Below are 22456 nucleotides of genomic sequence, written 5' to 3'. Positions count from 1 at the left end.
ACAGGGACAGCAGGGGAACATGGGGCCGCTGGCTCGGCTCCCCCTTTCCACGATTCCAAGTCGGATGAATGCGAGCGTCCAGCACGAGAGAAAAGTCACACACACACCCAGTTACTGAACCCCGACTCATGTCTGGATCTCCATGTCCAAGACTTCCCTACAGCTTCTTCGCTTGCTAGAAAGGCTCACCCGGACACCGTAGAAAGAGCCGACAACCTTTCAAGCCTTTGCTGGAAAATGCCTCGGAAGCAACCATCACCCTTGACTTGGGGAATAGACCGCGCATGCTCAGCTCTCTTGTAAAGCGGGGGTGGAGGAGGGTGGGGGGAAGGAGCTGCCCGATTCTTCCAGGGAGCCCCTTAGAGCAGTGTTTCCCAACCTTGGCAACTTGAAGATGTCTGGACTTCAACTCCCAGAATTCCCCAGCCAGCGAATGCTGGCTGGGGAATTCTGGGAGTTGAAGTCCAGACATCTTCAAGTTGCCAAGGTTGAGAAACACTGCCTTAGAGGATCCTATGCGCATTGCGCGAAGACCCTGCAAGAGCGCAGGATGTCATGTTCCATGCGGGTCTGGGATAACGGGCATTAGACTCAGATTAAAGGTTCCCTCGAAAATTGGCTATCTAGAAAGAACGTGACCTGTCCGGCAAGCATCACTTTCTAGATTTTCCTCTCTTTAATCTCTTAAGAAACATCCGTGATCTTGTGTACATTGAGAAAATCTCTTGTAGAGACTCAAAAATCCCTTTCCTGAAGAGCAGCTTCTCTGAAGGATCTGCAGGGATTCCCTCAAAAATGAGCAAAATCCTGTCAGAAATGGCAGGGCGGTCAAGACAAGGAACAAAAGTCTCTCTCTGAAACCCAGCCTGTGTCTTGTGGCTGATGCCAAACTCAGCGTTGAAGCAAGGGGAGATCATGGGGCTGGCAGAGACACAGGGAGGAAAGCGACAGGTTGAGGAAAATTAAGATTTGTATTGATTTTTCTTTTTCAATTTTTATAGCTCCCTTTTCAAATTCATGTCTTTGGGCAGTCAAGGAGGGTTAGAAACACTAAAGGCAGCCTGTAATACTGAGAAGAACCATACATCCCAATGAAAAAGAAGCCTTAAAAGAAAAGTACCAAAATGAAGAGAAAATTCAAACTTGTGGACCTTTAAAAAAAATTACCTCAAAATAAGGAAGTAATAAGGAAAATAAGTCTCATATGTGACTAGAGAAAAAGTGGAATTACAAAATGAAGGAAGTCAAATACTGAAAAATAAATATAAAGGTCAAATACTACTGAGCAAAAAAAAAAGAGATGAATAGTTTTATTTTGGTTTTTGAGTAGGAAATACGCCTCAGGAAATTTGAGTAGGAACCTTAAGGGCTTTGAAGTAAAACAATTTTTTCTAGTAATTTTAGAAAGAAAATCCTCATTTCCAGCCGTGTATGGTAAAGTCTGGCTTGTTGGGGTAGCCTTCCCTGACGCAGCTCCCATGCCAGCCTTGCCCTATGGAATGACCTCCCCGTTGAGATCCGGACCCTTACTACCCTTCCGGCCTTCCACAAAACAACTAAGAAATGGCTGTTCCGGCAGGCCTGGGGCTGTTGAATTATCCAGCCCCATTCGACTGTTGTTGAATTTTAAATTGCTGTTTTCTATTTTTATTTTTGTACCCCCTCCCCTTTTTATTGTTAGCCGCCCTGAGTCTTCCGGGAATAGGGCGGCATACAAGCCAAATAAATCAAATCAAATCAAATCAATCTCCTCTTGAGATCTGTCAAGGCAAAAGCTGGACCTGGAGGAAACTGCTTCCTATAAACTTTATCCTCTGTGCTTCAACATGCAGCAGCATCGTCCTCCACCTCCTATGGGCAAGCCAGGCAAGGCTGGGAGGGGGGGGACCCAGAGGTTTCCAGCAGAGGAAGATGAGACCAGGATGAGCACCAAAGTCTTGTCCACCAGATGAGCCTCGCCGCCCGTCGGGCTACACAGAGGACCCCTGGATAGAGGTACATGCTGCCCAGAGCCCTGGGCAATGGTGGGCAAACACCCAGCCCAGCCCTCGAGCTCCCATGGTACCAGGATCCTGTAGACCAGCCTAACCCAGGTCCAGCTTTCCTGATGGAGTGCTCAGTGGTACTTGTCTCCTCAAGGTTGCTGCTGCTGTGCCCGCTCTCCATGGCCAGGTTTCTCCTGGTGAGCGTGGGAGGGCAAATTGTGTGAGTAGCCACTCCCTTTCTATGCGAGGAGCTCCAGCTTTCTAAACAAAACATCCTCAGTGTTAGGATGGGGGACCACCAGGAGAGGTCAGGAGGAGGGGGGCAAGGAGATGGCAAGCCTAGCAGAGTTGTTGGCGGCCAAGTGCTAAGGCTAGAAAGGCTTCACTCAAATCCTCCCTCCCTCCCTCTCATTCCAATCTCCTTCCTTCCTTTCTTCCCTCCCTCCCACCCAGGAAGGGACAAGGGTGGCAAAGCTGCCGACTGCCGTGGCTTTCCCATTTGGGGGCGGGGGCCATCCTAGTGAAAAGGAAAGCACTTAGGGGAACAGGGCCATCTGCAATGGCAGGCTGGTGAGCGGAGATCCCCAGCAGCAGTGCCCTGCCTGGCATCATGGCCACTGCCGCCTCCATGGCGCACTCAGCACTCCAGACCCAGGTGCCATCTCCAGTGCATACAGCCAGGGGAAGCATCCAGCTGGGGTGGGGAAGGCCGAAGCAGCGTGGGACGGCTGTCTCCTGGGTGACCACGTGGGCCACATCTAAACTGATTGTGGTCTGGTTCTGATTGACAGGACTTGTGTTTGACATGTTTGATCTAGTGTAAAAACCAAACGTAAAAGAACTTATTGTTTGTATCTATGTTTATCCTTTGTATCTTCTATACTTTTTCAAAGTAAAACATCTTCACAACCCGTATCGGGAGAAACCATCTAGAATCCAGTACTACTGATAAATATTTTGAGCTCAACTCAATCAAATTGGGTATGATTAATGATTTAAAACAGCAGTCTCTAACCTTTTGTATCCCAGCGAGGGGGGGGGGGGAAAGAGAGAGAGGATGGTTTTGTGCAAGCGGTAGGAAGGTGCAAGCATGCACAGCTCCATTTGTGGAAGTAGCTGGCCTGTGCACCCGCCCCTCACACAAATGGAGGTTTGCACATCATCAAGATTGTCTGCCAATTGCACAAGTGGAGCTACCTGCACACACGCTCCCCCACTGTTTCTGTGGCCCAGTTCCAAATATACCACAACCTGTGGGTATTAAACTCCTGGTTTAAAAAGAACACATGAGAAATTGGTGGCATCCAACATTCTGGATGCGGGAATAAGAACTCTCACCGGAGTCTTCCTCAGACAAGCAGAGATGGAAAAGGAACAACAGCTAGAGAAAAGAAATAATATATATAATGAAAAACAATCCTGAATATTTCTACATGTAGAAAAGTCCTTTCTCTATTATAATTTAGCAAAAACCACAAGCAGGATTAGGGATCCACACTATTCTGGTTTGCACTTGGAAGGCAATTTATGCATGCACATCTAAGAAAAGCTACCGTTTATTTGTATTATTACTCAAATGATCCTTGTATGATATTTTGGACAACTATAGGTAGGCCTCAATTTACTACTGTTCATATAGTGATTATTCAAAGTTATAGAAGTACTGAAAAAGGTGACTTATGACTATATTTCACACTTATGACTGTTGCAGCATCCCGATGGTCACCTGATCAAACTTGAGATGCTTGGCAACTGATTCATGTCAGCTGCAGTGTCCCTGGATCATGTGATCACCTTTTGAGGGTAAATGCAATGGGGAAGGCCAAATTAATTTCAAAACACGTTACTAACTTAATAACCACTTTACAAATGTGGCTAGAAAAGTCATCAAATTGCGCAAAACTCACTTAATAACTGTCTCGCTTAGCAACAGAAATTTGGGGATAAATTTCAGTCATACACCAAGGACAATTTGGATTTCTATTAAAGCTCTTTCCACAATTACTTTATTGATATGGTTTCGCCCATGTATGGATGCTTCTATGGTGAGTAAAAGCGCTACTCCTTAAAAACCACCACTCCATTTTTCTCCTGTGAGATCACAACTCTTTCTAAAGCAATCTCCACATTCCACACATTTATAAAGTCCTCCTCCTGTATGGATCCTCTTGTGAGAATTAAGATAATTGCTAAAAGTAAAGGTCTTTCCACACTCCATTATAAGGTCTTTCTCCTTTGTGGTTCCTTTGATGCGTTATAAAAGAACAATTATAGCGGAAGGTCTTTCCACATTCCATGCATTGATACGGTTTCTCTCCTGTGTGGATCCTCTTGTGGGTATTAAGATTACCACTCTTCCTAAAACCCTTTCCACATTCCATGCATTGATAAGGCTTCTCTCCTGTGTGGATCAAATTGTGGGATTTCAGACTACTGCTACAAGTAAAAGTCTTTCCACACTCCAAGCATGTATAAGGTCTTTCTCCTTTGTGATTCCTTTGATGTCTTATAAGAGAATGATTAAAACAGAAGGTCTTTCCGCAGTCCATGCATTGATATGGCTTCTGTCCCGTGTGGATCCCCTTGTGAGAATTAAGGTAAGTGCCACGAGTAAAGGTCTTTCCACACTCCAAGCATTTATAAGGTCTTTCACCTGTGTGAATCCTATTATGCGATGTAAGATGACTACTTGTCCTAAAACCCTTTCCACACTCCATGCATTGATATGGCTTCTCTCCTGTGTGGATCAAATTGTGAGAATTAAGACTACTGCTACAAGTAAAGGTCTTTCCACACTCCAAGCATATATAAAGTCTTTCACCTTTGTGATTCCTTTCATGTTTTCTAAGAGAGTGATTATCATAGAGTGTATTTCCACACTCCCTGCTGGTATTTGGTTTCTCTTCTGAATGTGTCTTTTTATGAAAAAAGAGACAATCGGATTTATTGAATCTCTTTCCACACTCCATGGACTTATATGATCTTTCTCCCTTATTGATCACTGTATGATTACGAAGCCAACGGACCCGAGAAAAACCATTTTTAATTCCACTTTGTGATTTCTTTGTTTCATCATTCTTTGGTTGCATCTGATCTTCAAATTTCCTTTCCCCCCATTTCGAATGGATCGATTGACGTTCACGCTTGCAATTCTTATTCTCTTGCCCATTAAAGCCTTGGAAAAGAAAAAGAGAAATTGTATATTTTCATTCCTATAGGATTGAATTACAATTCTGAACTAATCTTTGACCTGGGACAATTCCATGGTGCCACAAACTTCCCGAAGTGTATTGGACACTACCATTCTGGGCAGCAACATACTCAAAACCTTCCAACTTCAATAAAAGTCTCATGTCCACTTGTCTGTAGAGCAGAATCTTTGGAAGCCAAGGGGAATTTCTGGATGCAATACCTCCACACCCTCAAATGAGCCTAATCCCAAACTCAGTACACAAGTGGGCATATCTTTAAGAAGGGAACATCTGTCTCAGAGATCATCCACTCTTGCTTATAGCAACTCAGGGCCATCAGGAACCCAGTGACTAGGTTTAGGAGGGAATACTGAATCCTTCTAGCCAGAACCTTCCTCAGTACATTCAGTCTCACTAATATCTTCTAAGAAATGAGCATTTTGTATTTCATGAGCAGAATGCTTTTTTAAAAAACAAAGAATTTCCATTATGTAAAAAAATTTACAGACCTTTCTAAAATTTTGTTTTGGCCTTGTCATTATTGGGTACCAGTATAGATTAATGGGGAAAAAAAGAATTTCAACAATGGTAGAATCAGCCTGCACCATAACAAAATTGAAGGGAGTCTGAATATCTTCAGAATGCACTCTATACCCACCAGACAAACTCAATATTCCTTCCTCCTGCTGTTTTCCCTACAAGAACAACACTGAGAAATGGGATGGGCTGAGAGAGATTGGCCCAAAGTCATCCAGCCAGCATTCCTGCCTATGGTAGAACTAGTACTCACAGTCACCCAGTTCCTGACCTGGTATCTTAACCATTTGACCAAACTGATTTCATGGAAGAAGGAAATGTATTCAAAGAAAAATTTGAAATCTGCATAGCCTCCCTTATAACAATAAATAAATTGGTTTTTTAATGTTTCCTGCTCATAAAATAGAAAATACTTATTTCAAAAACTATAGAATGATGCACCAAAATAACAACGTTGAAAAAAGTGAAGGGGGTCTGAATACTTTCTGAATACACTGTAAATAAATTTTTTTTTCCAGAAATAGCATTTAGCAATAGCAATAGCAATAGCAGTAAACTTATATACCGCTTCATAGGGCTTTCAGCCCTCTCTAAGCGGTTTACAGAGAGTCAGCATATTGCCCCCAACAATCTGGGTCCTCATTTTACCCACCTCGGAAGGATGGAAGGCTGAGTCAACCCTGAGCCGGTGAGATTTGAACCGCTGAACTGCTGATCTAGCAGTAGCCTGCAGTGCTGCATTTAACCACTGCGCCACCTTGGCTCATTTAACTCCCTTCCCTACGTTTCGGAGCACAGAAAGGAGTTCTTACCCAGAGAAAACAGATTCCTGGAATTCTCCAGCATGACTTCTCCATGGAGCGCTTTTTGGTCAGCATCCAGTTGAGACCACTCCTCTTTGGAGAAATACACAGCCACTTCCTCAAAAGACACAACATCCTGAACAAGGAAACAAGTTTCCCTATTAACAGAGAATCCCAAAACAAATGGGATAATTTTCTTCCACCAATTCTAGGAGATATCCAGTGAACAAAATTGGAATCTTCTGCAGAATTAAGATTTTTTCCTCTTTTGCCTGGAGGCATAACTAAATTATATTTGATCAAGCTGGAAGGGTTTGGAACACCTTATGGTGTAGCCTAGATAGTTGGGTCTTAAATCCACCTATTGATAATTTTCTTTTACCAATTCTAGGAAAGAGATCCAGTGAATAAAATGGGTATCTTCTGCAGAATTAAAATTATGATCTTACTGCTTTTGGCTGATGGCATATCTAAATCATGTTTGATCAAGCTGGAAGTGTTTGGAATTCCTTACAGTGTAACCAACTAAAATATTCAATCAAAAGCCCTCAATCCACTACTTATCGTAAAATGCGTATTGCTTAGAAACAGCAATTTTATACATTGAACAAAATGAAATCCATCCAAGATTCAGGAACCTTTTCCGATATTTTGTCTCCTTACCTGACGTAGAGATTCAACTAATCTTTCAGCTCCAGCACAAAGAGGGGATTCTGAAAACTCAAAGGACAGCATTCTACTCTCTGTGAGAAAGAGAAAAATAGTGGAAGCAGATTTGTTAGAGAGACAAACTCCAATAAAGTGGAGTGAAAGAATCAGCTAAATGTTGAAATCTCACAACACACAGAAAGAGCTTTTCTTACCTTGCGTAGCATCTTGACTTTGACCTTTCTGGAAGTTCTCCCTGAAGAGAAACTCTTGAAAAGATGTGAATGAATCTTTCCTCCCCTTAGGATACTCAGTCACAGCTTCCAAGGATTTCTGGGCATGATGTGATATGAGAAACAAAGGAAGAGCACAGAGATACAAATGAATTATCATACTGCACCTTCAACCTAGCAGCCCCCAATGTCCATTGCTGAAACTCAAAACAGAATGGAAGAATTGCCCAAAATACATTCTCTGGAAGAACACAACAAATGTCCCTAGGAGTTAATTATCCCAGAAAATTCAGCCAGAGAGGAATTGACAAATTCAGAGAGATCCTCTTTAATCTCTGATGATTCCATTCTCCCACCTGCAACTCTTCTTGCATGTTTTCCTCCTCCTGCGTCAGCAAGAAGCCTTCAGCCAGAGACACCGCCTGAGAAGTGGTCTCTGCTCCACACTCCCGCACCCATTTTGCCATCTCTGGCGGAAGGACAGCCAGTAATTGTTCCAGGAGCACCAGGTCCAGCATCTGAGCCTTTGTGTGTTTTTCTGGTTGCAGCCACTGACGACAAAGGTAGTGAAGCTGAGTGCAAACATCTTGGGGACGGCTCCCCTCCTGAAACTGCACTTTTCTGAAGTGACAGCACTGGACCTCTGAACTATTGGATGCCTCTTCTTGGCTCTTCTGCCTAGGACTTGCCCCATTCTTCCCACAACTCCAAGGCTGAGCAGCTGAAGGGTCTTTTCTAATTTCTGCTTCTGCTGGGTGTTGTCCCTCCATCTTCTTTCTGGTCTCTAATCCAGCTCCAAAATGAACCCAAGTATCTCCACAGGTCTTTCTGTTCACAAGAGGTCTGGCCAAGTTTTTCAGTTCTTTTCCCAGACAAGATATTTAAGATTCCAGAAGAAGCAGGAAATATTTCCAGCTGAAATGGATAACAAATAATTTAGGGTGTTTATTAACATGGTTAATTGAACAACTGGGCATCCTTAGATGGAGAAGGATAAGAGAAGGAAGGGAACAGAAGGGGGAAGGAAAATTTTAAAAAAAATTGGATGAACCTATCAATATCTGGGGAGGGAATCTTATTAATCAACTTGATCTCTCTACATGTAGCGAAAATTGCAGAAAAATTATTAAAAATATTTTTATGTTTTTGTATTATTATTATGAATTACTCTAGGTAGCAATTATAGACAATGCTCCTTCTTACTGTCCCCCACCACCACCAAACAGGCCTGTGAAGTACATTGGGCTGAGAGTTGGGATGGGCTCAAGGCTTTCATGCCAACAGTTGGACTAGAAGTTCATCTCTTGGTTTCAAGCTTAATGTTTTCATCATTGAACCAAATAACTCTCTATAGCTAACTATAATTTTATTTAATACCAGCTGGATACTCGTGCTCCATTACAAAACTATGGAATCGGGCTTGATAAATCAATACACAACTTAAAAATTAATGAGTAGTTACAATTGCCTCTCCTCTCTCCTTCTATCTCTCAGGCTTGCCCCAAATAAGCTTCTCCTATCTTATCACCTTCTCTCCCTCAGGCTCGTCTCCAAACACCCAGGAAGCAGGCTGGATGAGTCACTGGCTAGGACCAAGTCCAAGTGGCAGTTGGAACAGTTATTTTCAGGTGGGGAGTAGAACGTCTAACGCCTTAGCACCAGAATGTGTTAATAATAATATAAGAAATACTAATGATCTGATGGTCATTTCCAAAAATCCTTTCTTAAGTGAGCACCCAGAAGTGTGTGTATCCCTTACTGGGATTTGTGATGAGAGCATTAGCTGATGAGAGCTAAATAGCTTGAAATAGATCTATACTAGTCTCCCTTTATTTATTTATCAGCACAAATACAACAAAATGTAACAAAAAGGCAACAGTTAAAAAAAATATATATTGGGTTTCTGCCTGGATGGTCTCTTGTGACGAGCCGAAGGACAGAGAATGGAAGTAGTGATCTTCCTCCCATATTTATATATATATATTTATATATATTTATAAATTATATAAAGATTATATATATATAATCACAAAGAGCAATTGACATGAGGGGCTCTCTAAATCAACTTAACTAAATAAACCAACTAGGGAGTTCAACACCCAGGATTTATAAAGGCCAAGCTTGACAAAAAAAAACACAAAACACTGGCATAATCATAATGTGTGAATGATGCATCTCTCTCAATCCAAGGAGCACCTCCCTCCTGCAACATCCTGGTTACTATGGGGAAAGGAAACTGAATTCCAGGCCTTGCACAACTTACACCCAACTCCTTGCACACGCAGTTGGCAGCCCTGCACGCAAAGCCATCAGGAGGGGCTCCAACCGCTCGCTTTTCTAGGCCTAGGAAGGGGAGGCGAGGGAAACCCCTTCTGAAAACAGGGACAACAAATATGCAGGAAATTGTGCAGGAGTCAAGGCTGACTTGGAGACATAAATCTCTGTTTTGCAAAGACGACCTCTCCTCCTCTCCCTCCATGAAAAGCTTTCCCTGTCGAAATGGAGCGTAAATCCTCTTTCCGCGGGGGCAAATCCGAAGCTTTGCTTTCTGCCCTGCCTTGCTCGTGTATGAAAAGGGACGGCAGGGGAACATGGGACCACCGGCTTTGCGTCCCCCCTCCCCACGACTCCAAGTCTGATGGAAGTTTTGCATGTCTCGCGCGGGAGAAAAGCCCCTTCACTGAACCCCGAATCACGCTTGGATCTCCAAGTCCAAGACTTCCCTGCAGCCCCTTCCTTTGCTAGGAAGACTCACCCAAAGGCTCACAGCGAAGGGTGTGTGTGTGTGTAAACTCGGACCCCGTAGAAAGAGCGAATAACCTTTCAAGCATTTGCTGGAAAATGCCTCGGGAAGCTAGCATCTCTCTTGGCTTGGGAAAGAGGCTGGCGCATGCTCACTTCTCCTGTAACTCGGGGAGCTGGGGGGCGGAACACAATTGTCCAGCTCTTCCGGGAGCCCCCTAGACGATCCTATGCGCATTGCGCGAAGACCCTGCAAGGGCGCAGGACGTCATGTTCCATGCGGGTCTGGGATGATGGGCATTAAATTCGAAGGAAAGGTTCCCTATAAAATTGCCTATCTAGAAGGGAAATGGCCTCTCCGGCAAGCATCAGTTTCTAGATTTTCCTTTTTTAATCTCTAAGAATCGTCTGTGATCTTGTAAAGATTGAGAAAATCCCTTTACTGAAGAGCAGCTTCTATGAAGGATCTGCATAAAAAATGAGCAAAATCCTGTCAGAAATGGCAGGGCAGTCAAGACAAGGAACAAAAGTCTCTCTATAAAACCCAGCCTGTGTCTTGTGGCTGATGGCGAACTCAGCATTGAAGCAAGGGGAGATCAGGGGGCTGGCTGAAACACAGGGAAGAAAGCGACAGGTTGAGGAAAATAAAGATTTTTTGATTGTATTGATTTTTCATTAGTGATTTCAATTATTACAGCTGCCTTTTCAAATTCATCTCTTTGGGCAGACAAGGAGGCTTGGAAACACTGAATGCAGCCTGTAATAATGTGGATAACCCTGAAGAATAGATCCTGATGAAGAAGAGGCATCAAAAGAACCAAAATGGAAAGCTCAAATTTGTGGACCTTTAAAAAAAATTTACCTCAGAACAAGCCACCATGATGGAGAAATGAAGATTGGAAGAATAAAGTCTCATATGTGACTAGAGAAAAAGAGGAATTACAAAATGCAGGCAAATACTGAAAAATAAATATAAAGCTAAAATACTACAAGGCAAGAGAGAGAGAGAGAGAGAGATGAATAGTTTTATTTTTGTGTTGAATAGGGAATACACCTGAGGAAATTTCAGAAGGAACCTTAACACCTTTGGAGTAAAAGAATATTTTTTTCTAGCCAAAAGTAATGAAGATTTCACTGGTTTCAAAAGATTCGTCTGGATTTGGAGATGAAAGTTTAAGAAAAAAGAGATTTAGCTACAATTAATGAAAGAAATATTGGAGGGGAAATTGTGATTAAGAAGCAATTTTAAAAGAACGGCCTTAACTTCTCATTCTCACCCCGTTCTTTCAGTCCCATTTCTCTACATATCAAGGCTCCTTCTAAGTTCAACCTGTCTAATTTTGTCAAGCGTCCATTATGAAAAAAATGACATAATGATTAGGAAACCATAATCAGTGCCTTTTCACCTGTTTGATGCAGAATCATCAATGAACAATATTTGAATAAATATTTTCAAAGAAGCCAGGTCCTCTGAAAGCCTGAAGTATTGCCTCCCACAAATCTTTCAAAAAGTTTCATTTATTTTTAATTTTTAGTTTAGAACAAAATGGAATTTAAAAATGTCTCATGAACAACCATTCTCGTGATATTTAATTAAATTTAATTCACATTTAGACTTTTTCCTAAACCTTGTCATATAACAGAAGGGCAGAATGTACTTGAAAAGGAGTTTTTGAACATGTATTTCACAGGATTCCCTTCATTCTGGCTTATTTTGTGAGAGTGATTCTTCCCATAATTCTGGCTTATTTTGTGAGAGGAATGAAGCTTTTTCCCATACACAATACAATCACATGTTCATGGGGATGGTGCAAAGCAGAAGTGTCAAACTCAATTTCTCTTGTGGTCTGCCAACGGCCTGTGGACAGTGAGGAGGTTGAGGAGAACATGGGTCAGTTCTGGACTCTGGGGAAGGCTCGGACAAGGGCTCTGCGTCAGAGGCAGAGAGGGGGCAAAGGCCACCTGGGAGTTATGTGCTGCCTCCGGAGCCTCACATTAGCGAGGCAGAGAAACAAGAGGAGCCTGTTCCCAGTGTGTGCATGCGCAGAACTTTCAGAAGGCAAGAACAGCTAAGACTAAAGGGGAGACTCGGGAGTAAGGCTTGGAGATTATTAGCCTCTCCCATAAGACATAAAAGAGGAACAAATGGATGTGAGCCTTTGCAGGAAGCAATTTTGTTCGTTGAGATCGATTTAAACTCTGAAGCACGGTTTGAATCTGTGTTCCATTTGGCCTTGCAAAACTAATCGGCAGTTAGGTCTTTGGCAGCATTTCATGGGAAATAAAGGTGGGTGCTTATAAGCCTTACACTGAAAGACTGTCGCAGACTTCTGTCGGACTCTTCACAGACTGGTTATGAATCATTACGGGCTGTGAATGAACATAATTCACAGCCGTTTCAATAAAGAGGGTTTTTGGGACTAAGCGTGTGATTGTTACTGTCTCAGGACGTCTATGTCAGAACAATTTAATTAACAGCTGCATCAGCATTATTGTTACCCTCAAAGTGTCAGTTGCACGTAAGACTGACAACTCACAGAGGCTGGGTAGGTGTGGCCAGGTGGGCATGGTCAGTTCAATACCACTCACTGGGTGTGGCTGAGTCCGGATGGAATAAGCTGCACTGAATAACTCAAGGTGGGGAAAATTCATTGCTTTTCCCCCAAGCCCAGGCATGATTGTCAGTTTGCAAGCTCAGTTGTTGATAAAAGTCACCAAGCTTGGATTGGTCTGTGTGTGTTTGTGTGCACAGGATGACAAAACAGACATTCTTCTCCCAATCTCAGACATTGTTGGTGCGTGTTTCCCTGTTCGGTACCTCCTCCCAGCAAAGATACAGGTGGAGGGATGAGATTGTTGAGTGTGGAAGGGTGGAGGAGAAAGTTTACAGGGAACATAGTCCAACTTCTGCCGTGAAAGATCTCTGGAGAACAAGAGGAGGTGGCAGGGGAGCAGCACTCTCCAGCGGTCCTGCACGTGAGAGGCTGGCCCTTTCTGTTTCTAGTTATGTGTGGTAAGATGCTGGTTTGTTGGGGCACCCTTCCTCCTCTCCAGAGATCTGTCAAGGCAAATGTTGGACCTAGAGGAAACTGATTCCTGCAAGCTTTCTCTTCCACACTTCCATATGCAGCAGCATCCTCCACCTATTATGGGCCAGACACGACTGGAAATGGGGATTCAGAGGTCTCCAACAGAGGAAGGCAAGACCAGAACGAGCACCAAAGCCTCTCCCACCAGAGGAGCCTCACCATCCCTCTCAGGCCACATGGAGGACCCCTGGATAGAGGCACAGGCTGCCCAGAGCCCTGGGCAATGGAGGGCAAGCACCCAGACCAGTCCTCAAGTTCCTTGGTCTTCAGGATCTTCCAGACCAGCCTAACTGAGAGGTTGCTCAGCCGGCACCATGTCCACTGCCGCTTCCATGGCCCACTCAGCACTCCAGACCCCTATACCACTTCCAGTGCACACACCCAGGGGTTGCGTCCAGCTGGAGTGGGGAGGATCGAAATAGTGTGGGACTGCCCCTTGCTGTCTTCTGGGTGGCTACACGGGCCACACCTAACCTGATCGGGGGCTGATTCTGACCGACGGGACTTGTGTTTTATATGTCTGATCTAGTATAAAAAAACAAACATAAAAAGAACTCATTGTATGTTTTTCTTTTGTATCTTCAATATTTTCTTCAAAGGAGAAATATCTCACAACCCGTATCGGGAGGCGGAAAACTTAAACCAATTAGAATCCAGTACTTTTGATACATTTCTTCAGCTCAGCTCAATCAAATTCGATATGATTGATGATTTAAAACAGCAGTCCCTAAACTTTCTGGCTTTGAAACTCAGCTGGGTGTATGTGTGAGATAGAGGATGGCTCTTTGTAAGCGGCAGGAAGATGCATGCAGGCGCAGCTGCATTTCTGGAAGTAGGTGTCCTGTGCACCCATCACTCACACAAATGGAGTTTTGCACATCAGTGCAAGCACCTGCCACCTGCACAAGTGGAGATACGTGCGCACATGCTCACCCACTCCTTCCATGGCCCAGTTATGAACAAGCCACAGCCTCTGGGTTGGCAATTCCTGGTTTGAAAAGAACCCATGAGAAATTTCTAGCATCCATCATTCTGGATGCGGGAATAAGAACTCTCAACGGAGACTTCCTTGGACAAGCAGAGATGGAAAAGGTAGGACACCCAGAGAAAGGGAGATGCCCAGATTTTGGCCCAATATCAGAACATAAATATTCAAGCAACAACAAGAGGTACCTGATAACCTTTAACAAAGTTGTGGAGGTTTTTTTTTCTTTTTAACCCAAGACATAATTGAAGAATAATGTAATAATTGTGTTTGGCATTTTGGAATATTTGAAACAATATAATGAAAAACAATCCGGGATATTTCTGCACGTAGAAAAGTCCTTTGTCTATTGGAATTTAGAAAAAATCGCAACCCGGATTAGGCATCCAGTTTTGGTTTGCACTAGGAAGGCAAACATCCAAGAAGAGCTACAGTTTATTTTGATTATTATTCAAATGGTCCTTGTGTGATATTTTGGACAACTATAGTTAGTCCTCAATTTACTACAGTTCATATAGTAATTATTCAAAGTTATAGAAGCAATGAAAACCATGACTTAAGACCATTTTTCACATTTATGACTGTTGCAGTATCCCGATGGTCACCTGATCAAACTTCAAATGCTTGGCAACCGATTCACGTCAGCTGCAGTGTCCCGGATCATGTGATCACTTTTTGAAGGCTTCTGACAAGCAAATCCAATGAAGAAGCCAGATTCATTTCATAACAGTGTTACTAACTTCACAACCACAGTCATTCAAATGTGGCTAGAAAAGTCATTAAACGGTGCAAAACACACTTAATAACTCTCTCGCTTAGCAACAGAAATTTGGGGCTCCATTGCAGCATACACCAAGGACTATTTGGATTTGTGAAGTTCTTTCCACAATTCTTTTATTGATATGGTTTCTCCCATGTGTGGGTACTTCTAAGGTGAGTAAAAGTGCTACTCCTTAAAAAACTCAACAATATTTTTCTCCCATATGGATCCTTTTATGGGATGTGAGATCACAACTCCTTCTAAAGCTATCTCCACATGTCACGCATTTATAAGGTCCTTCTTCTGTGTGGATCCTCTTGTGGGAATTAAGATCATAAATACGAGTAAACGTCTTTCCACACTCCATGCATTTATTAGATCTTTCTGTGTGGATTCTCTTGTGAGATTTAAGACTACTGTTACAAGTAAAGGTCTTTCCACACTCCATGCATTCATAAGGTCTTTCTCCTTTGTGATCCATTTGATGTGTTACAAAAGAACGATTATAGCAGAAGGTCTTCCCACACTCCATGCATTGATATGGTTTCTCTCCTGTATGGATCCTCCTGTGAGTATTAAGATTACCACTCTTCCTAAAACCCTTTCCACACTCTATGCATATATATGGCTTCTCTCCTGTGTGGATCAAACTATGGGAATTAAGACTACTGCTACAATTAAAGGTTTTTCCACACTTCATGCATTTATAAGGTTTTTCTCCTTTGTGATTCATTTGATGTCTTATAAGAGAATAATTAAAACAGAAGGTCTTTCCGCACTCCATGCATTGATATGGCTTCTCTCCTGTGTGGATCCTCTGGTGGGAGTTAAGATAACTGCTACAACTAAAGCTGTTTCCACATTCCATGCATTTATAAGGTTTTTCTCCTTTGTGAATCCTTTCATGTTTTCTAAGAGAGTTATTATCCCAGAAGGTCTTTCCACACTCCCTGCAGGTATTTGGTTTCTCTTCTGAATGTGTCTTTTTATGAGAAAAGAGATGACTGGATATTTTGAACCTCTTTCCACACTCCATGGATGTATATGGTCTTTCTCCCATATCAATCACTGTATGGTTAGGAAGCCAACAGACCTGAGAAAAACCATTTTTAATTCCACTTTGTGATTTCTCTGTTTCATCATTCTTTGGTTGCATCTGATCTTCAAATTTCCTTTCCCCACATTTTGAATGCATCACTTGGCATTCCTGCTTGCAATTCTTATTCTCCTGCCCATTAAAGCCTTGGAAAAGAAAAAAAGGAAAACTGTATGTTTTCATTCCCATAGGCTTGGATCACAACCCTGAGTAATCTTTGACCTGGGACAATTCCATGGTGCCACAATCTCCCGAAATGTATTGGACACCGTATCATGCTAGGGAAGCAACATACCCAGCACCTCCCAACTTCAATAAAAGTCGCATCTCGACTTGCCTGCAGAACACAATCTTTAAAAGCCAAAGGGAATTTCTGGATGGCAATAGCTTCACAACCTCATCTTAGACTAAAGGTAAACTCGATACACAAATAGATACATCTCTAAGAAGGGAACATCCCTCACAGGACTCACCCAGTCTTGGTTGTAGCAGCTCAGGGCCATCAGGAACCCAGTGAGCAGGTTCAGGGGGGAATACCAAATCAGGCAGAACCTGGCTCAAGAGAGGCCACACCATCCCTGTGTGGAGCCTGTTCCCCAGATTCTTACTACTATCTTCTAAGAAATGTGTATTGTGTATTTTATGAGCAGAAAGCAAATGGAAGACGTTTGGCACAACCAGGACTCTTCTAACATCTGGTTGCCCAGTCAAAATGAGCAATTGGGATAGAAAGGCCTTAGTAAGAGAGGTGACCGAGAAACTGATGGTCACTCTGACTGAGCTCCAGAAATTCTGGTTGAAAATGGGACAGCAGAAGTAGCCTGTAGTACTGCATTCTCACCACTGCGCCCCCAGGGCTCACCAATGTCCTAGAGTGGCCCAGCCTGACGAACCTTATTTAACAACCCCTGGAGGGACCTGAAAATGCCTGTCCACGGACAATCTCCATGCACCCTGACTGAGCCTGACAGGATCTGAAAATCCAGAAAGGGGTTCTTACCCAGAGAAATGAGATTCTTGGAATTCTCCAGCATGACTTCTCCGTGGAGAGCTTTTTGGTCAGCATCCAGTTGAGACCACTCCTCTTTGGAGAAATACACAGCCACTTCCTCAAAAGACACAACATCCTGAACAAGGAAAAAAGTTTCCTTATTAACAGAAAATCCCAAGATTAATGTCATAATTTTCTTCTACCAATTGTAGAAAATATATCCAGTGAACAAAATGGGCATATTCTGCAGAATTAAGATCTCACCTCTTTTGGCTGAGGGCACAACTAAATTATGTTTGATCAAAATGGAAGTATTTGGAAGGCCTTACAGTGTAACCAACTAAAATATGGTTGTGTCAATTGGTAGCTGAGTCATAAATCTTGTCAGTGACTCCCATTCTTCCTAGGCTGGGCAGAGTAAAATACTGGCAAAACCCCCTCACATGTTTTCCAATGGGGAAACATTCATCCACTAATAAATATTCCCACTGAGGGACTAACGTATCCCAACTCCACACCTCCATGAAGAAGTTGGAAGATCTTGCAATACTAGTCTATATGTCTATGGAGATTCTGAATCACTGGGTCACAGTTGTCCCAAAGATGCTGTTCAATAGACAAAAAAGGAGTATTTTTTTGTAATAGTGTGTGAGAATAACCCTGGTAGACAGAAGAAGAACCCTGATGTCAGGTCAATGAAAACTGATGGTGAAGCAGGAGGAATGGAGAAAGTGACTCACCAAGGATCCCCTCAGAAAGAAGAGGGTAGGCTAAGTTGAATGTGAATGTTCAATGACTTGAGGTCAAATTCATATTGCTTAGAAACAGCAATTTTATACATTGAACTATAGAACAAAATGAAATCCACCCAAGATTCATGGACCTTTTCCAGTCTTTCGCCTCCTTACCTGAAGTAGCAGTTCAGCAAATCTTTCAGCTCCAGCACAAAGCGGTGATTCTAAAAACTCCACAGACAGTTTTGTACTCTCTGTGAGAAAGAGAAAAATAGTGGAAGCAGATTTGTTAAAGAGACAAACTCCAAACAAATGGAGTGAAAGAATCATCTAAATGTTGAAATCTCACAATACACAGAAAGAGCTTTTCTTACCTTGTGTAATGTCTTGACTCTGATCATTCTGGAAGTTCTCCCTGAAGAGAAGGTGTCCAGGAGATCTGAACAAATCTTTTCTCTCCTTAGGATACTCAGTCACAGCTTCCACAGATTTCTATACATGATGTGGTACGAGAAACAAAAGAAGAGCACAAAGATACAAATGAATTATCATACCCCACCTTCAAAGTAGCAGACCCCAATGTCCATTGCTGAAACTGGAAATGGAGGAACTGCCCCAAATACATCCTCTGGAAGAACACAACAAATACCCTTAGGAGTTAATAATCCCAGAAAATTCTGCCAGAGAGGAATTGACAAATTCAGAGAGATGCTATTTAGAAGTGCAATGATTCCATTCTCCCACCTGCAACTCTTCTTGCATGTTTTCCTCTTCCTGAGCCAGCAAGAAGCCTTCAGCTAGAGACACTGCCTGGGAACTGGTCTCTGCTCCACACTCCCGCACCCATTTCTCCATCTCTGGGGGAAGGACAGCCAGGAATTGCTCCAGGAGCACCAGGTCCAGCATCTGAGCCTTTGTGTGTTTTTCTGGTTGCAGCCACTGACGACAAAGGTAGTGAAGCTGAGTGCAAACATCTCGGGGACGACTCCACTCCTGAAACCATACATTTCTGAACTGACAGCACTGGACCTCTGAACTATTGGATGCCTCTTCTTGGCTCTTCTGCCCAGGACTTGCCCCATTCTTCCCACAGCCCCAAGGCTGAGCAACTGGAGGGCCTTTAATTTCTGCATCTGCTGGGTGTTGTCCCTCCATCTTCTCTCTGGTCTCTAATGCAGCCCCAAAATGGACCCAAGGATCTCCACAGGATTTTCTGTTCACAAGAGGTCTGGCCAAATTTTCCAAGGCCATTCAGATCTCTTCCCAGACAAAATACTCAAAGATTCCAGAAGAAGCAGAAAATATTTTGAGGTTACGTATCTGATATGGAAAAATGGGGAGAAGGGAAGGGAAGATAAGATTAAGTAAGAAATTAGTATCAACCCACAAAAGGTGGAAGGTGAAATCTTATTAGTTAGCTTGCTCTCTCTACATATGGAGAAAATTTCAGTGAACCATTGAGAATCAATGTTTATCAAAATATTGGAAAATGCATTTAAATGTGTTTTTTCATTTCTACTATCTAATTTTTATTAAAAATATTTTTTCTTATAACTTATTATTATTTTTATAAATTACTCTAGGCAGAAATCATGCATAATGCTCCTTCTCACTATTTCCCCCAAAACAACAGCCCTGTGAAGTAGATTGGGCTGAGAGTCAGAATGAGCTCAAGGCTTACATGTCAAAGGTTGGAGTAGAAACTGAATCTCCCTGTTTCAAGCCTTGTGACTTCATCACTGACCCAAATGGCTCCCTCTGGCCAATCATAATTTAATATAATTTAAAAGACAGTTTAATAGCATTCCTATGGCTGCACAGTTAAGAACATGTCCTTGCACCCCTTGCACTCAACTCCTTGCACATGTAGTTGAAGCTTTGTATGCAAAGCCAGCAGGAGGGCCTCCGACCGCTCGCTTCTCTCGGCCTAGGAAGGGGGAGGAGGGGGAAACCCCTTCTGAAAATGGGGCCAAGAAATATGCAGGAAACTGTGCAGGCTGATTTGAAGCAACAAATCTCCAACGGTCGACCTCTCCTCCCCTCCCCTCCAATCCCAATCCATGCAGGGGTTCCGCTCCCCTCCAACGAAACGGAGTCTAAAAATCTGTGTTTTCCAAACACGACCTCTCTACTTTTTCTGCGACCCTGGGTTTTTCTTTTCTCCCTGGGGGCAAAGTGAAGGGCGGGAAGCTTTGCTTTCTCCCATGCCTGGTCATTGCATGCACAGGGGCGGCAGGGGAACATGGGACCTCTGGCTCCCCCTCCCCCTTTCCACGACTCCAAGCCTGATGAATGCGAGCCTCCAGCACGAGAGAAAAGCCACACACACACCCCCAGTTACTGAACCCCGACCCATGTCTGGATCTCCATGTCCAAGACTTCCCTACAGCTTCTTCGATTGCTAGAAAGGCTCACCCGGACACTGTAGAAAGAGCCGACAACCTTTCAAGCCTTTGCTGGAAAATGCCTCGGAAGCAACCATCACCCTTGACTTGGGGAACAGACCGCGCATGCTCAGTTCTCTTGTAAGGAGGGAAGGACCTGTCCGTCTCTTCCAGGGAGCCCCCTAGAGGATCCTCTGCGCATTGCGCGAAGACCCTGCAAGGGCGCGGGACGTCATGTTCCATGCGGGTCTGGGATGATGGGCATTAAACTTGAAGGAAAGTTCCCTCTAAAATTGCCTATCTAGAAAGGAAGTGGCCTCTCCGGCAAGCATCAGTTTCTTGTTTTTCCTCTTTTTAACATCTAAGAACCGTGTGTGATGTTGTGAAGATTGAGAAAATCCCTTGTGGAGACTCAAAAATCCCTGTCTTGAAGAGCTGCTTCTCTGAAGGGTCTGCAGGGATTCCCAGGAGGCATCAAAAATGAGCAAAATCCTGTCAGAAATGGCAGGACAGTCAAAAGGCAAGGAACAAAAGTCTCTCTGAAACCCAGCCTGAGTCTCAAACTTAGTGTTGAAGCAAGGAAGAGATCAGGGGGCTGCCACAGAGACACAGGAAGGAAAACGACAGGTTGAGGAAAATTAAGATTTGGATTTGTATTTTTCTTTAGTGAGTTCAATTATTACAATTATTTCAAATTCATTTATTTGGGCAGACAAGGAGGCCTGGAAACACTAAATGCAGCCTGTAATAATGTGGATAATCCTGAAGAATAGATCCTGAAGAAAAAGAGGCATCAAAAGAAAAGAACCAAAATGGAGAGAAAGCTCAAATTTGTGGAACTTTAAATTTTTTTACCTCAGAACAAGCCGCCATGAGGGAAAAATGAAGATTGGGAGGATAAAGTCTCATATGTGACTGGAGAAAAAGTGAAATTACAAAACGAAGGAAGGCAAATACTGAAAAATAAATATAAAGTTCAAATATTACTAAGCAAAAAAGAGAAGACATGAATAGTTTTATTTTGGTTGTTGAGTAGGGAATACGCCTCAGCAAATCTGAGTAGGAACCTTAAGAGCTTCGGAGTAAAATAATTTTTTTTCTAGTCAAAAGTAATGAAGATTTTAATGGTTTGAAAAGATTAATCTGAATTTGGAGGTGGACAGTGCAACAAAAGATATTTAGCTACAATTAATGAAAGAAAGGATAGAGGGGAAATTGTGGTTAAGAAGCAATTTTAAAAGAATGGCCTTAACGTCTCATTCTGCCTCCATTCTTTCCAGGCCATTTCTTTACCTATCAAGGCTATTCCTAAGTCCAACCTGTCTAATTTTGTCAGTTTTCCATTGTGAAAAAAATGACATGATTACAAAACCAAAATCCCTGCCCTTTCACCTGTTTAATCTAGAACCCTCAGTGAACAGTATGTGAATAAATATTTTCAATACTCTGAAAGTCTGAAGTATCACCAGTGGTGGGTTTCAAAATTTTTTAGAACCTATTCTGTAGGTGTGACCTGTTTTGTGGGAGTGGCTCGGCAGTCATGTGACTGAGTGGGAGTGGCTTGATGGTCATGTGACCGGCTGGGAGTGGCCAAGTTGGAAAATGTGGTGAAACTGACTTAACAACGCTCTTGCTTAGCAACCAACATTTTGGGCACAATTGTGGTCATAAGTTCTTTTTCTTTCCTTCCTTCCTTCCTTTTGTCTCTTTCTCCCTTTTTCTTTCTTTTCTTCCTTCCTTTTGTCTCTCTCTATCTCTTTCTTTCTTTCTTTTGTCTCTCCCACTTCTTTTTCTTTCTTCCTTTTTTTCTGTTTCCTTCTTTCTGTTTCCTTCTTTTTCTTTCTATGTCTTTTTTTCTCTCGTTCGCTTCCTTCCTTCTTTCCTTTCTTGTGTGTATCTCTCCCACTGCCTTTCTTTCTTTCTTTCTTTCTCTCTTACTCTTTTCTCTCTCCCCCCCCCTTACACACACACATCCCTTCCAATTATTTTCATAGATATATTCTATGAACTAAAACCGGTGCCCAATAAATCCTATGAAAAAAATACATAATGATTAGGATACCATAATCAGTGCCTTTTCTCCTGTTTGATGCAAAATCATCAATGAACAATATTTGAATGAATATTTTCAAAGAACCCAAGTCCTCTGAAAGCCTGAAGTATTTCCTCCCACAAATCTTTCACTAAGTTTCATTTATTTTTAATTTTTAGTTAGAACAAAATGGAATTTAAAAATGTCTCATGAAGAACCATACCAGTGATATTTAATTAAATTTAA

The 22456-nt window shown here is 42.7% G+C and overlaps 1 protein-coding gene across 1 annotated transcript in view; it reads right to left on the bottom strand.

The window, feature by feature from the left end:
• LOC116502468 overlaps positions 1-22456 on the bottom strand; it is a 40447-nt gene that overhangs the window by 6533 nt on the left and 11458 nt on the right. Inside the window, 14 exon segments of the mRNA XM_032208351.1 lie at positions 4062-4229; positions 4420-4638; positions 4807-5160; positions 6526-6652; positions 7180-7259; positions 7380-7497; positions 7754-7948; positions 11002-11061; positions 15179-16215; positions 17070-17196; positions 17969-18048; positions 18169-18286; positions 18539-19043; positions 20136-20216. Of these exon segments, the coding sequence (XP_032064242.1) occupies positions 4062-4229; positions 4420-4638; positions 4807-5160; positions 6526-6652; positions 7180-7259; positions 7380-7497; positions 7754-7948; positions 11002-11061; positions 15179-16215; positions 17070-17196; positions 17969-18048; positions 18169-18286; positions 18539-19043; positions 20136-20216 (3269 nt within the window).

The sequence above is a fragment of the Thamnophis elegans genome, chromosome 2 (assembly GCF_009769535.1).
Source record: "Thamnophis elegans isolate rThaEle1 chromosome 2, rThaEle1.pri, whole genome shotgun sequence".
Classification (NCBI taxonomy): Eukaryota; Metazoa; Chordata; class Lepidosauria; order Squamata; family Colubridae; genus Thamnophis; species Thamnophis elegans.
This window is presented reverse-complemented; position numbering and strand designations above follow the sequence as displayed.